A 16089-nucleotide genomic window follows, 5' to 3' on the forward strand; every position below is an offset into this window, starting at 1 on the left:
TTGTTAAGTGTCACTCTTCTCCCCTAGAATGTGTTTAAAATCTTTTTGCCTTTGTTGTTCTGCAATTTCATACAGTGTGCCTAGGTGCGAGTTTATTATTGTTTATATTGCCTATCCTCCATTCTCCTCTTCTCAAGCTGTTTCTTTCTCATTTTCCATTTCCATATTTTCTCTTAATTGGTAAAAGCACTTTTCTGGTTAATTTGCTCAGATCTGTTCTCCCGCTCACTAATTCTCTCTTTAACCTGGTCTAATCTGCATTTGAACCATTTGTGAATTTTTAATTTCAATAACTATTTTTCTACAAGTTTTATTTTTATTTTTTCCCCAAATCTACCTGGTCACTGTCTCTTTGTTAGTAATGTTCTTTTCTCATGGTTTTTTTTTTTTTTTTTGAGACAGAGTCTCACTTTGTTGCCCGGGCTAGAGTGAGTGCCATGGCATCAGCCTAGCTCACAGCAACCTCAAACTCCTGGGCTCAAGCCATCCTACTGCCTCAGCCTCCCGAGTAGCTGGGACTACAGGCACGCGCCACCATGCCCGGCTAATTTTTTCTATATATATTTTAGTTGTCCATATAATTTCTTTCTATTTTTAGTAGAGACGGGGTCTCGCTCTTGCTCAGGCTGGTCTCGAACTCCTGACCTTGAGCGATCCACCCGCCTCGGCCTCCCAGAGTGCTAGGATTACAGGCGTGAGCCACCGTGCCCGGCCTTTTTTTTTTTTTTTTTTTGAGACAGAGTCTCACTCTGTTGCCCAGGCTAGAGTGAGTGCCGTGGCGTCAGCCTAGCTCACAGCAACCTCAAACTCCTGGGCTCAAGGGATCCTCCTGTCTCAGCCTCCCGAGTAGCTGGGACTACAGGCATGCACCACCATGCCCGGCTAATTTTTTCTATATATGTTTTTAGCTATCCATATAATTTCTTTCTATTTTTAGTAGAGATGGGGTCTCGCTCTTGCTGAGGCTGGTCTCGAACTCCTGAGCTCAAACGATCCGCCCACCTCGGCCTCCCAGAGTGCTAGGATTACAGGCGTGAGCCACCGCGCCCGGCCTCTCATGTTTTTAATTCTTTCTTTTTGGCTTTAATAATTTGAAACATGCGGGGGTGTGTGTGTGTGTGTGGGTGTGTGTGGGTGTGTTTTAAAGAGACAGGGTCTTGCTCTCTTGCCCAGGCTGGACTGTAGTGGCATGATCGTTGGTCACTGCAACCTCAAACTCCTGGGCTCAAGCAATCCTCCTGCCTCAGCCTCCCACGTAGTTGGGACTACAGGTGCATGCCACCACACCAGCTAATTCTTAAAAATTTTTTGTAGAGATGGCATCTCTCTATGTTGCCCAGGCTGGTCTTGAACTCCTGAGTTCAAGTGATCTCCCACCTCAGCCTCCCAAAGTGCTGGGATTTATAGGCATGAGCCACCATGCCCAGCCTATGCTTGTATCTTACAGTGTATCTGATCATTCTAATATCTTAAGTTTTTTTCAGGGGGTCTTATCCTGCTACTTGTTGAACTTCCTACGTCTTATTTATGATGGATTATTTTTGCATACATTTTTGTATTTTGGATTGTGAGCTTATCTCCAACTGAGCTTTATTTGTGAGAATACTTCATGCCCTGCTTGAGGGTAGGGTAAATCTCTTCACAGTTTTATGTTTCTTCTGCCAGATGTCACAGGGCTATTGCCAGCCTGGGACTACTTTTTGTATTAAATTTTTTCTTGGGGATTCTCAGACCATGTAGGTAGTACCATTCAAATCTCAAATAGTCTGTGATCACAGGTTATTAGAAGTGATACTTTTTTCTGCTCAATTCAGAGCTTGCTTATTGTCACTGTGTGCCAATGGGCTAATGTTTCTTCTAATCCATTCTCTTCCTTTGAGGCTCCCAGCTTTATATTAAGTCTCAATTTCAATTCAGATTTTTTGTTCCAGGTGGGCTCAGAATCAACAAATTACCCCGCCTTCCAGGGGTAATTTGGTAAGGTCTGACCTCATCTACTACTGTGGTTTCTAGTTCTCCCATCATTTTTGGTCCTGGGGGATCTTCCTTGTGGCCTCTCAAGCTCAGCTGTGTAATCAAAAGGGTATTGTTGGCCAGACGCAATGGCTCACGCCTGTAATCCTAGCAATCTGGGAGGCCGAGGAGGGTGGATCATTTGAGCTCAGGAGTTCGAGACCAGGCTGAGCAAGAGCGAGACCCCGTCTCTACTAAAACAATAGAAAGAAAATTAGCTGGACGACTAAAAATATATCTAGAAGAAATTAGCCAGGCATGGTGGTACATGCCTGTAGTCCCAGCTACTTGGGAGGCTGAGGCAGAAGGATTGCTTGGGCCCAAGAGTTTGAGGTTGCTGTGAGCTAGGCTGATGCCACGGCACTCGAGCACCAGCAACAGAGCACGACTCTGTCTCAAAAAAAAATACCACAATTGAAAAAAAAAAAAAAAGGATATTATATATAGCCAGTATGTCTAGGGGGTTTATAATAGAAGAATTTTTAGTTACCTACCCAGCTGTATTGCGAGAAGCAGCAGCTCTCCCTTCCCATCCCCGACATCTCTTGCTCATTGCTATGGCTGTAACATCTCACACAGTGCGGGGCGCATGGTGAGGGGAAGAGGGGGACCAATACGTATCTGTTAAGTGATTGGGGAACTGAACCTTTCCATTAGGAATTAGTTCTTCTCCCTGCAGGGGAAGCTGGAGGTGGTGCTCCACACTCATTCATATCCAGCAGCAAGATAGCTGGCATCCTGTGCGTTAGCATCCTGTGAAGGACCTCAGTTTTCTTATTTTTCACTCTTAAACTTTAAAACTGTAGTGTTTTCCTAAGGACATGAAGATGCTATTGCCATTAGCCACTTGCTTGCAGAGTTTCCAGCCCTATAAATTGGCAAATTAAAACCATGTCTGGGGAACCATTACTGCCCAGTGTCTCTTTTTATGCTGGCGCTTAGAGAGCTCTTATGCTGATTAAATTGACCTTTACAGTGGCTCGGCTAAGAATAGCAAATATAAGACATGGAAACTGTTGAGGAAAATGTTGTTAGTCCCACAGTTTATGCTGCCACCAAAGAAACGAGATAATTTTTTGCATATGTGTAGAAGGCAGACTATTCATCCTTTTCCATTGTAAAAATGTTCTTTCCAGTTCAGTGTTGGTCTTGCTTGTTTCTTCTTTGTGCCTGTGCTTTCTGTTGGTGACCATGTGTGCCCTGTCTCTTGGAGCCAATTATGGTGACCCCTGGGTTGAATGCACATACCTGTAACAAACCAGGATCCCTGTGGTCATTTCCACTGCCATTCCCGGGGTTAAAGGCCTTTTCCTACAAGCACTCATTAGTCACATAAAGTTCCCTTTTGACAAGTTCTACATTTCTAGCATATTTTTTAAGCCATGGAATTTTGTGCAAATGAAAACATTGCCAGGAAAAAGGTATCTTTAAAATGCAAATCTGATCTTGTGACCTTCCTATACAGTCTGGTCCCCTACCTACTTCTTCAACCATCTCCTAGCCAAAGGCCCTTGCTTGTATCATTTTCTCTGCCTGGAATGTTCTTCCTGTCCCTCTTACCTAGTTACTGACTTTTTTTTTTTTTAATTTCACAGTATTAAAGGGGTACAGATGTTTTTATTACATGGCTTGAGTCAGGGCTATAAATGTGCTCATTACCTGAATTGTGTTCACTGTACCCGTTAGGTGGGTTTTTGCCCCCCTCACTCTCCCACCGTTACTGATTTCCTAACCATCCTATCAATCTCACTTGAAGCTTACCTTCCTGTCAGAAGCCATCCTGGACCTTCTTGACGAGCTCCTAGGTCTTGTCTATTACGAGCTCTCAACAAATCCATGTTTTTCCTTCCTAACACTTATTGTAATTGCAGTTTTATCTGTGTGATTATTTTAGCGTCTTTCATTCGACTGCAAACTCATGAGGACAGTGATCAAGACTGTTTCTGCCCATTTGCTCGTGTGTTCCCCTCCCCTGGCTCAGTGCTGGTGCAGGGGAGACGCTCGGTAAATGTTAAAGGAAGGAACAAAGGCCCTGCGTTCCACACTGGGACGATAAACCATTCCGCTCTTTAGAAAAGCAGTGTGTGAAAATATGACCTTCCCAGCAAAGAAGGGAGGAGCCCCCAAGCCTGTCACCCCTTCTCACTGCTAAGCAGAAGATGAAGGACATTGTTCCCAAAATCTAGAGCTCCGCAAGGGCCAGGTCTTTATCTTTCCCATCAAAGGTGAATCATTGATTTTGTTTGGTTTAGGGTTTTTATTTAAGCAGCTGAAGTACAAGGAGTTGAAGAGGTTATAACTTTACCCAGGGAGGCTGTAATGGTTAAAAGCTTGGTGTCTTGATGGGACTGCTGCCCAGCTATATGACCTTGGGCGAGTTACTTGGCCTCTCTTGGTCTCATTTCCTTGTTACTACCAATTTCACAGAATTGCTCTCAAGTTTCCATGAAAGAATGCAGGGAAAGCATTGAGAACAGTACCTGGCACAGAGCACGTACTCGGTACCCATTAGCTGTCCTTCACCTCGGCTCTCCCTGCCTTCCTGGTGGTTGCATAACATTTGTTTCATTAAGCAGTAGCACTCTGCTCACAGGGGGACGGTAGAGGGTAATAAGGAGACGTAGCTTCTGCCTGGGAGGAGATCACAGATCATTCTGTGGTTCAACCTCTGGAGAAAGTGGTGAGAGAGCTATTTACTGCCCACTATTCAGGACTTGGCCTGAACAACATAACATGTGTATTGTGCTTGAAGATGCTTGGAAGAAAAGCATAGGATAATCTTAAAGCGTGCTGAGAATTTCTCCTATTTGACCTTTACATTGCATTCTCTCCAGTTCCCTCTTCTATTCTTTTTTTTTTTTTTTTTTTTTTTTAGGCAGAGTCCCGCTCTGTCACCCTGGGCTAGAGTGCCGTGGCGTCAGCCTAGCTCACAGCAACCTCAAACTCCTGGGCTCAAGCCATCCTCCTGCCTCAGCCTCCCGAGTAGCTGGGACTACAGGCATGTGCCACCATGCCCAGCTAATTTTTTTCGATATATTTTTAGTTGTCCAGCTAATTTCTATTTTTTAGTAGAGAAGGGGTCTCGCTCTTGCTCAGGCTGGTTTCAGACTCCTGAGCTCAAACAATCTGCCCACCTCAGCCTCCCAGAGTGCTAGGATTCCAGGTGTGAGACACCGCGCCCGGCCTTCTATTCTTTTTTGTGTGTCTGGAACAGCCCACATTGCCACCATGAACTCGACTATTTTGAAATAGTTCTAGGTGAAGGCATGCCCAGCAATGAACGTTCACAGAATAATGTTGATAGTAGGAGCTTAGAGAAGTTAAGTAACTTACCCAAGGTCACATAGTTAATAACCCTAGTGTAAGAGCTGGGCTTTGAACCCAGATCCAGCTTATTCTTAACCACGTAAGCTTTGTGTGGATCTTGAGCTACCTGGATGGAGTTCTTTGAGAGTTCTCTGGGTGATCCACAATTCGGTTCCTTATATAAGGAAGGGTGGAAGGACCAAACAGCATTTCCACAGCACTCTTTTTTGCTGTGGGTTTGAGTGAGAGGAGATGTAGATTTCGTGAGCTCCTGCGTTGGTTTGTTGCTGCTATATTAGAGGGGATGGGTAGAATAATAAAGCCTTAAGGTTAAAGGAGAAGATTAGAGATCATCTTAACTTGCCCTAGGGCCACTGAGTAACTTGCCCAAAGTCCTGTTCCTCTGTATTGATAGAGCTGGCCAAACCCAAGGCTCCTGGGTTCTCCTCTCAGGAACACATCTTGGCACTCACAGCTCACTTTCCCTCGATCCTCCTTCATTTCTTCCTTCCTAAAAGCACAGGAGCCTACTTCTTGTCTTCCTTAACCAGCCCACCTTCCGTCTGCAGTAGAAGATGATAGTTCCCATAACCAGGACCATCCCAGGCAGCTTGGGGACTCTGTATTTGTGAGGGAGTGGGGAGGAGCACAGGGAACTGCGTATATAGACAGTCCTGGACTTAGGATGGTTTGACTTAACGGTTTTTCAACTTTATAATGGTGAGAAAGTGATGGTTTGACTTATGGTTTTTCAACTTTATAATGGTGAGAAAGTGATTTGCATTGAGTAGAAACCGTATTTCAAGTACCCATACAACTACACTGTGTTTTATTTTAGTACAGTATTCAGTAAATTACATGAGATAATCAACACATTATAATATTATAGAATAGATTTTGTGTTAGAGGATTTTACCCTATTGTAAGCTAATGTAAGTGTTCTGAGCACATTTAAGCTAGGTTAGGCTAAGCTATGATGTTCAGTAGATTAGGTGTATTAAATGCATTTTTGACTTAAGATATTTTCAATTTATGATGGATTTACCAGGACGGAACCCCACTGTAAGTCAAGGAGCATCTGTATTGAGTTAAAAAGTGTTTGAGGGGCCAGGCACGGTGGCTCACGCCTGTAATCCTAGCACTTTGGGAGGTCAAGGTGGAAGGATCACTTGAGGTCAGGAGTTTGAGACCAGCCTGAGCAAGAGAGCCCATCTTTACAAAAAATAGAAAAATCAGCTGGGTGTGGTGGCTCATGCCTGTGGTCCCAGCTACGTGGGAGACTGAGACAGAAGGATCTCTAGCCCAAGTGACAGAGTGTCAAAAAAAAAAAAAAAAAAAAGATGTTTGGGGAACAGTGGATTAAATGATGCCTCCCTGGGAAAGTGGAGGCAGAGCAGCAAAGCAGAGTGGGGGCCTGATTATACCAGGCCTCCTGCCTCGGGGCATGGAAGATCCCAGAGAAAAGCTGACACCAATAGGTCATGAGGATGCCACTTGTTTAGATTTCAAATGTGTTCCATTCCACGCCTCACTTAGGACCAGTTGGCCGCCCTGCTCAGAGCCTGGGCCTCATCTGTTGAATTTTCCTAAGGCAGAAGTGTCACTGCATTCTTTCATGTGCAGGGTGTAGGCAGCACTGCCTCTTTTAGAAACTATGTGGACACTTTGAACTGTGTCCTTGCCAGCCAGTGCCAGGAGAATGGCACTTGCAGGGACTGGTAAACTTGGGAGAAACTTTTTCATGTCCTCACGAAAAGCGTGTTTTGCCCTGAAATCAGAGAACATGTGTTCTAGCAAAAGTAGAAAGCACAAATCTGTTTTCTCCATCTGCACCAGGCCTCAGAGGGGACATCCAACTGGACAGCCACCTGCTAGGTGTCTCATTTGCTTGTGGTGGGAAAGTGAAGATAAAAAGAATGCTATTTGCAATATTGTGAAACGCTCGTGCTCAGAGTTTACGAATGCCTGTTCCCATATTTCCTTTTTCCTAAACCCCTTTATACCAGAGTGTAAGACTTTTAAAGACCAAGAAACACCAAGAATGTATGGCAGAAACTTGCACTAAGCTAGGAATCTGGTTTTCAGCCCTGGGCTTTCTCTTGTCTTCTCCCGCTGGCTTCAGGTGTCTGTACTGTTGCTGCCCAGCCTCTAGCCCTGTAGACAGTTGCTGGAATGCTTTGTGTGTACCTTTAGCCAAGAAGACAGCATAGTAAAGCGAGGCCCAGAGGGGAGGAACCGACCATGTGACTTAAGTTTCCACTGGCAGTCGTCCGCCCGGATGTGCGCCGTGGGCAGGGTCAGCCTGGGGAGTGGCAAATACAATACTGTGGTTTTAGTTTCTTTGCTGAGTAGGGTTTTTTTCCTTCTTAACTCTGAGCTTCTTGAGGATAGGGACAATGTCTTATTCATTTATCCCTTGTACCCAACACAGTGCTTGGCACAAAGACGTTGTCCATTAAATGAATGTGTTACTTCTTTTAGAATAAAGAAATGTCAAAAGCCAGACACAGCACTATGCCTTACAGGTTTCAGCCTGTGCATAGTGGCCCGAAGTACATTTTGGGCTGAGGTTACAGTTGGCTGGGGAGGTATTTTATATCTTAAACATAAAACATAAAAAAGTCCAGCTTGAGCAAGAGCTCTACAAAAATAAAAAAAATTAGCTGGGCGTGGCAGTGCACGCCTGTAGTCCCAGCTGCTTGGGAGACTGAGGCAGGAGAATTGCTTGAGCCCAGGAGTTGGAGGTTACAGTGAGCTATGATGATGCCTCTGCACTCTAGCCTGGGGGACAGAGTGAGACCCTGTCTCAAAAAAAAAAAAAAGTCCGCCTCCATCCTCATCCACCAGCGCTGTGAATAGAATTTGGCAAACTGCTAGGTGGTTTACTCAGCAATGCCCTTTATGTGGCTGTCCCTGACAAGGGACAGTGTGAGTCCTGGACCCAGTCAGGATGTTTAAGAAATCATTCAATAAGCAAAAATGATCTAGCAAATTGAAATTGGACTGGGTCACCAAGCAGAAAGCTTCTTTCTGAAAAGTGAAGACTTTTAGTAGCAGATTTTTTTTGCCCTTTTTGAAATCACACTGTGAATTAACCTTGGAGATCCTGTGTTTTGAAGGGAGAATGGAAGGACCGACGAGGTGCTAATCCTAGAATACGTACAACATTAATTATTCCAGGAAGTTTCGCAGAAAAGCCAGTTTTATTTAAAACATACTGCTAATTACAGGGGAATCTTCACCTCCCTACTGGCTGAGTGTAGCACTGAAAAACGGAGTGTTTCTGCTTGGACATAAAGAGAGGCAACCCTTTCCTGTCCCGTCCGAGGAGAACTTGGCTTTGTGTACTGAATCCCCTCCCCTCTTTAATAAACCACATATTTTTTCCTAAACTCTGTTGTCATTGTGTGATTCTTTTTAAAGTTTGTTTCTCTTAATGGAATAAACGCTGGTACAAACTGTTTTGGGGGTGGGCAGGTGGGTGGGCAGATGACCAGGAGGAGGGGGTGAGAAGGAAAGTGTTTAAAAGCTGTAATTTTATGTGCTAAAATGCTTTTTGATTATTATTTTTTTTTTTAGGATAAGGAAGCCTGTGTGGGCACCAACAATCAAAGCTACATCTGTGACACAGGACATTGCTGCGGACAGTCTCAGTGCTGCAACTACTACTATGAACTCTGGTGTAAGTCCTCGCCCCGGGGTTTCTTGGTGTTCCAGGGTCCCGGTTATTACCTCTGCTCAGTGGAAAACTGTGGGCTGGTCAGCCCTTTTCTGATTCTCTTGGGGATGATTTTGGTGACCAGAGTCTGTTTACGGGTTCCAGAAGTGCTTCCTTTCGTAGAGGAGGAGATTTCTAGTGGTTTTTGGACACCATGGGCTGAAGACAGGAGAATGTGGTCTGAGCCAGGTCTGCCGCAGAAGCTCCTGCCTCAGATTCTGCTTGACACCCTCTCCATTTTGTGTGGAGCAGCTGACAACAACCTAGATCCTTCCTTGGGCCAGCCCAGAAACCCAGGTTCACTGTCTTTGCAGAGAGGTTGCAAGCCAAGCTACTGGGAATGCCAGGCTGAGCTCTAGATGGCCATAATGCCAGGGGTCTCCAGAATTCCCCACAGAGCCTCCCAGAGCTACCTGTTTCAGAGCGTCTCTCTCAAAGGAATAGTGGCTCCCTAGGTCACTGCCTGTGGAGCCTGGAGAGAGGGAGTCTTGGGGTTCTGCCCCTTTTGTTCCTTCTCCACTTGTCAAACCGAAGCTTCCCCAGTGTGTCTAACCTGTTACTGTCAGCTAAATGCCATGTGGAGATGATACTTGTCCCAATGGTTTGGTCGAGGCCAGGACTACTTGCATCTTCCAGGGTTGCACATGGTGGTGACGTTGTTATTGTCTTTAGGGAGTGACCCAGGGTTGCGTCAACTAACACACTTTGTACTCTGACCTTCCTGGAACTCCGATGAGACAGTGTAGGATGCTGGACAAAGAATGGGCGGTTGGGGGATCCCTTAGGGCAGAGAGGCCCCAGGTGACCGACATTGCAGTAGTTCTCACAACTGTCTCTTGAGAGAGGAAACTGTAAACAGTTTCCCCAGGTAATCCTAAGCCCCCAGCACGGCCTCCATTTGGAAACAGACTTTGTGCTTATTTGTCAAACCATGCCGTAGCTCCCACCATCACCCCTTCCCCTTTCCTCTTTCTCATCTCCTCATTCCTCCCATGTGGGTGGTGTGGTAAGAAAGGAGCCAGAGGACGGTTGTTTGGACCAGAAAGGAAATTAGTCTCTTGGCTGGGAAGTGTCTCCTTCTGAAATGCAGTTGTGTCTTATAGCCAGCAGGACTGGTTTCTCTAAACAGGACCTCTCCCTCATTCCTACTTGTCCCTTTCAAGGACCAAGAACTGGCTGACCTGCCTTTCGGAGGAATTCCAGGGGCAGTCCAGTGCAGGAGGGGACAGGGATCAAGATGTCCCCACCAGACCTCCACACCTATAAGCAGTGAAGGAAGGCACAGAGTCATTGTTGCTATTTTAGAAGGGGTGGGGCTGAGAAACTTACTAAAGGACTCCAAGTGCCAAGCAGGTGGATAGACTATGTTTAAATGTTTTAAAATGCAGATAACCACAGGGTTCAAATTCTCCCTCCCACCGCTTGTTAAAAGGCGAAGCTGGGCTGCCAAAAAGCCACAGAGCTGCAGTTTGTTTTTCTGGGGCCAGGCCCAGGCGGCGAAAAGGAACAGAGTTGCTGATGGCCCCATCTCAGATTGACAGAGCCTCCTGGGCCTCTGGCAGAGTAGACTCAGTAGCCACTAGAATTGCGTCACCAAAGCCAGGAGTGAGAGACGGGGTGGCAGGGACAGGGAGACCCAGACGGCAGGGAGATAGTCTGGGAAGCAGGTGCTTCACCTGAGAGCTTAAAGAAAGTCAGGAAGAGCTTCCTGACTGGCTGGTTCTCTCTCCAATTATGGCCAGTTGGAGAAAGGAGGCAGACAGAGCCCACTGTCTAGACAGGGAGAAAAGACTCCCCATTATACAAGTTGGCACATGCTTTCCTTGTTCTGGAGGGATAGGGATTATGAAAGCAAAATGTTCCTTTTGTCTATGCTCAGAAGTGACTTCTTGGTCAGGAGACGCCCAGTGTGGATTCTCTCCCTCTCAGGAATTCCTTTGGATTTCCTCCGTATTAGGGTCATGACTTCTGCCTGATGTGTACAGGACGGAGGTTCATTGTTGAAATGAGCCACTGAAGTTCTCATCAAAACTGCACATTTTGTTGCTTTAAACCCTCTTCCCTCTAATTGCCTCTCAACTTTGCCTGGAGTGGGAAAGTAATGGGCTTTGGGGTTGGTTTCCCACCCCTCTTCCTTTGGAAGGAAGAAACCTCAGCCAGGAAATCCTTGGCGGAGTTTTGTTGAGCTGAATTTCCTGTGTGCTGAGGATCGTCTCACACACACAGACACAAGCACACGCAGACCTGAACCTTGGCCAGTAACCTTTTCTCCCATGTCTTTTCAGTCAGCCATAACCTAAGCCAGTGGCTGGGCCTGCGTTCCAGGCGAACGGAGGATCCCGTTCTACTGGTGCAGCAGTTAGGGCTATAAGGACCTGGTCAATGTTACGATCTCCATGCATTTTTATGGAAGTTGCACTCTGACTTGCCGTTCCATCTCGTGTTCATTCAGCAAACCCATATTCCAGTGGTCTTGAAAGTTGGTGGGCATCAGAATTTCCTGGAGGGCTTATCAAAACACATATTTCAGGGCCCTACTCCCAGAGGTTTATGATTCAACAGGTCTGAGGTGGACCTAAAATTTCGCTATTCTGACAAGTTCCTAGTTGATGCTGTGGCCTCTCTTGTGCTAGGAACTGGGGGGCGGGGGCAGGGCGGGAGACAGAATTCTTGCCATCAGAAGGTAATCTAGCAGACAGAGGAGATAAGACCAGATGTTCACTAGTAATGTGAAGTAGAGGTGGAATGTATGTGCCAGAATGTCTGCGAATGTTCAAAAGGAGAGTTTGCTTTGGCTGGCTAGAGCTTAGGGCAAGCTGCATGGGAGAGGTGGCATTTGAGGTGGGCCTTAAAGGGTGTGTAGGATTTACACATGTGGAGAGGGGTAGAAGGAATTCCAGGACAGGAACACTATAGGCCAAAGCCCTGTGGGAAAGAACAGAGTATGCATCTTGTTAACTGTTCCCCTGGGGCCGTGGGGCTTGCCTGGGAAGAAATGGGAGACCAGGACGCTGGTGTGGATAGAACTCTCCCAAGTGCCAGACACTAAGTAGGGTCTTCACCTGCGTCATCTCGTTTCACCCCAGGAGCCACCCTGCTAGGTACACACGTCATTCCCATTTCACGGAGAAGGCTTGGGACAACAAGGAAGCGCTCTGTGGGCTGCAGCTGAGAAGACGTAGGTTACAGAGGTCTTGAATGCTAGATGAAGAACCTTCTATGTATGTGTTTAATTTCAACCTGAGATGATACCGTTCATGGAACAGGCAGAGCAAAGGAGAAAACCAGGACCCGCGGAGTCCAGGAACAGGCTCAAGGCCGAAAATCCTAAAGCCAGATCTCGCAGTTCTCACCCCAGGGCTCTTTCCACTAGCCAAGCTCCGTTTTCCAGGGAGATGTCAAAGTTGAGAATTTATGCCCTTGAGATAATTTGGGGGAATTTCACTCGGACATCAGTTTTCCCTAGTTTGGGCTTTAGTGGGGAGAGGATTGTGTTTCTGGACAGTGGAATTTCCCTGAAATGACATAAAACAGGCTATTAGCAAATCCAGTCAATGCTACCCAGGTTGTTTTTCACCTGGTTTTTTTTAGTTTGTCTTCAGACACCCGTCGTTGGCAGGGGCTCAGTAAATGGGAGTTGTCTGAATTTCCGATGAGTTTTGCCAAAAACAGAACCTAGAAGCAAGCTTTGAACTTGTTCCTGAACCCATATTTCTTTATGGAATACTTTTGAGGAGTTAAAAGGGAAATTGAAAGGAAACCCTTCCCATCCATCTGTGGTTATGCCTGTAACATCAACAGCAGCAATAATAATAAGCTAGAGAACTCACCATACGTAAGTCAGGCGTGGTTCTGAGTATGTTACTGTATTAACCCCCTTAGTCCTCGTGATGGCCAAGTAAGTTAGAGACCGTTATTCTCCCCATTGTACAAAGTGGCCAAGGTCACAAAGCTAGGCAGTGGTTTTTCAAAGCTGGGCTTTGAACCCAGGCTGTGTCTGGCTTTTCTTTTCCGTATCTGCGGTCATGCTTGTAGAAACACTGGCAGTCTTTCAGATGAACTTGCAAGTCTCCTAAGTCTTCCTTTCCCAAAGTCAGGCCCTTTCCACAGTGGCAGCGGCAGGAGCTCCTGCCCAGAGCTGTGAAGGGCTGGGGAAGTTGCCCACCAGCCCATGGCTTAGAAGGAGAGCCCACTTACAGTACGCCTGGCTTCCTAATGGGGAATTTCCTGCCAGTTGTTTTCCCAAGTTTTAGTGAACTCTGGAGCACATGACTCAGTTCTTACATTGGACTGTGATTGTTTTTAAAAACATGTTTTCTACTTTGCTTAGCATGACAAACGCTCCCCACAGCGTTTGGAAGTTGTCATTGTGGAATGTAGTCTCTGGGTAGGTGTGTGGGGGGGTGGGTGGAGGAGAGGAAGGGTTGTATTTCTGTATTTCTCTTGTGTGTCTTTCATTAGGTTTTGCTTTTTAAGCTTTCTTCCTTGTTTTTGAAATCTAACTAAAAAGATTAAAATTTTGCCTAACTCCATAGAATATAATCTGAATATTCCCCCTTTTAAAGTTATTGGGACGTGACTTTGACTAGCCTGGCTCCCTAGAGAATCAGATCTGTGAGGGGCCAGATCAGAATGTCTTTTTTTTTTTTTTTTTTTTTTTTTGAGACAGAGTCTTACTCTGCTGCCCAGGCTAGAGTGAAGTGGTGTCATCACAGCTTGCTGCAACCTCAAATTCTTGGGCTCAAGTGATCCTCCTGCCTCAGCCTCCCAAGTAGCTGGAACTAAAGGCATGTGTTACCACACCTGGCTAATTTTTAAATTTTTTTGTAAAGACTGGGTCTCCCTATTGCCCAGGCTGGTCTCAAACTCCTGGCCGCAAGTGATCCTCCCACCTCGGCCTCCCAAAGTGCTAGGATTACAGGTGTGAGCCAGCACACTCACCTAGAATGTCTTCTGCCTTACTTCCCATAGAGTGGGACCCACTCCCTAGGGGTCTTTTGTGTACCTGTGCTAACACCCCATCATACCACTGGAACTATTCTGCTCCCAAGTTAGTATTCCCCCCAGTTTTGACCCACACAAATAATTCCCTTGTGGTCCTATGTTAGAAACGAAGAAATCATGGCCGGGCACGGTGGCTCACATCTGTAATCCTAGCACTCTGGGAGGCTGAGGCGGGAGGATCGCTCAAGGTCAGGAGTTTGAGACCAGCCTGAGCAAGAGCGAGACCCCCCGTCTCTACTAAAAATAGAAACAAATTATCTAGACAACTAAAAATATATACAGAAAAAATTAGCCGGGCATAGTGGTGCATGCCTGTAGTCCCAGCTACTCGGGAGGCTGAGGCAGGAGGATTGCTTGAGCCCAGGAGTTTGAGGTTGCTGTGAGCGAGGCTGATGCCACGGCACTCTAGCCTGGGCAACAGAGTGAGACTCTGTCTCAAAAAAAAAAAAAAAAAAAAAAAATACAATAAAGAAAGAAATGAAGAAATAAGAACTCAGTTTGAGACTAATATAGCATCACATAATTAGTACATGGTAGGGATAGTTTTTCTATCCATAATATCAAACAAAAAGAGGGAAGCTAGTGGAATTTCAGTAAGCATGTAAGTTTTCTGGTGCTATGTTAGATATGAGGAAGGTAACTTTGCCGAAAGTATATATTCCAGTTGGGTCATTTCTTTCCCCAGTTGCCTTCTGCCCTGGCAGATCTTTCCTATCTTAAAAAAAAAAAATGTTTTTCCCCAGGGCATATAAAAACCTTCTTTTTCTATCATACTTCTAGTTCAGTGGATCTAGCCTTTTTCTGGATCAAGGATTCTTTTAAAAATCTGATGAACCCTTTAAATCCTCTCCTCCAAAAAAGCCTGTAAACACGCTGCAGCAGTCAGGATAGGCTAGGTTATGCAGAAGTCCAAAATCCTAGTGACCTAAAACTATGTGTCCACTGAAGGTTGGATGGGAGTTTTGTTTCCATTTCATCATCCTTTGAAACCCAGACTGACCGTGAAGTCACCATCTTGGATGTTACCAGTGACAGAAAGGAAGACTAATGGAGGGTCTTCACATCAGCAAGAAATATTCTGGCCTCTAAGTGACATGCATCACTTCCAATCCTGATTCTTTAGTTAGAGTTAGTCCCAAAGCCTCACCCAATCATAAGGGGGCTAGGAAGTCCAAGCCTACCCACATGACTAGAAAGGGGAGAACCGGAAATATTTGGTGAATGTGAAAACCAGTGTGTGAGATTTTTATTTTTAATTAAAAGCATGAGTTTAAAAAACAAAAAATATTGCCTTAGATCATATATATTGCAGCATAAAAGTTTGAAGTTGCTTTATCTTTAGGTAAACAGCTATTGGAAAGATGACTTGAGGTGGGAGGAATAGTAGAGTTGGATGCTGATTATCTAGTGGGAGAATTTACTTCTAAAATTTTAAAGTAACACAGAAATCTTACAGATTGTGTGATTACACTGAGGAAGTAAGAGAAGAGTAAGTAAACCCAGAATTGTTTAGATTTGACTCCCAAATACATGTGGAGCCAGGCTCTTAAGCAGAGTGTCCAACCCCACCCAGGAAGAGATGTTACAGAATTGTGTCGGGTACCTAGTTCACTCCATGGCTCCTTTCTGGCCTCTCTAGCATTCCCTGAGGGTTCCTCTACTAGTGTCTAGTCTTAAATCAGCCAGCACTCATAAGGAAGGAAATGCAAGTTAAGCAAGTTTCAGTCGTGAATCTGGGCAGGACCAAAAGGGAGACTTCTAACGTCAACTTTTGTTGGTTCTCTGGTTAGGAATGGGTTTTTTCTGTCTACAGATGGGTAAAAGGGAAAAACCCTCTGTCTGTTCTCTGAGTACAAGGACCCAGCATGAAGCTTTGGTTGAACAGTGATGTCTGCTGAAAGCAATCAGGTGTCGTGGAATGGTGTTGCCAGCCTGCCTGGGCTGGGAGGCCATATTACCGTCCCATCTCACTTGGAGGAAGGCAGCTTTGTGGGGCGATTCAGCAGGGAAATCCCACAGGGACAGAGAAAGAGCCATTGCCAGACACC

At 45.6% G+C, this 16089-nt stretch overlaps 1 protein-coding gene across 1 annotated transcript in view; it reads left to right on the plus strand.

The window, feature by feature from the left end:
* WBP1L (WW domain binding protein 1 like) overlaps positions 1 to 16089 on the plus strand; it is a 57127-nt gene that overhangs the window by 35861 nt on the left and 5177 nt on the right. Inside the window, exon 2 of the mRNA XM_069460200.1 lies at positions 8899 to 9001. Within this exon, the coding sequence (XP_069316301.1) occupies positions 8899 to 9001 (103 nt within the window). The remainder of the gene's footprint in view (positions 1 to 8898; positions 9002 to 16089) is intronic.

The sequence above is a fragment of the Eulemur rufifrons genome, chromosome 28 (genome assembly GCF_041146395.1).
Source record: "Eulemur rufifrons isolate Redbay chromosome 28, OSU_ERuf_1, whole genome shotgun sequence".
Taxonomy (NCBI): domain Eukaryota; kingdom Metazoa; phylum Chordata; class Mammalia; order Primates; family Lemuridae; genus Eulemur; species Eulemur rufifrons.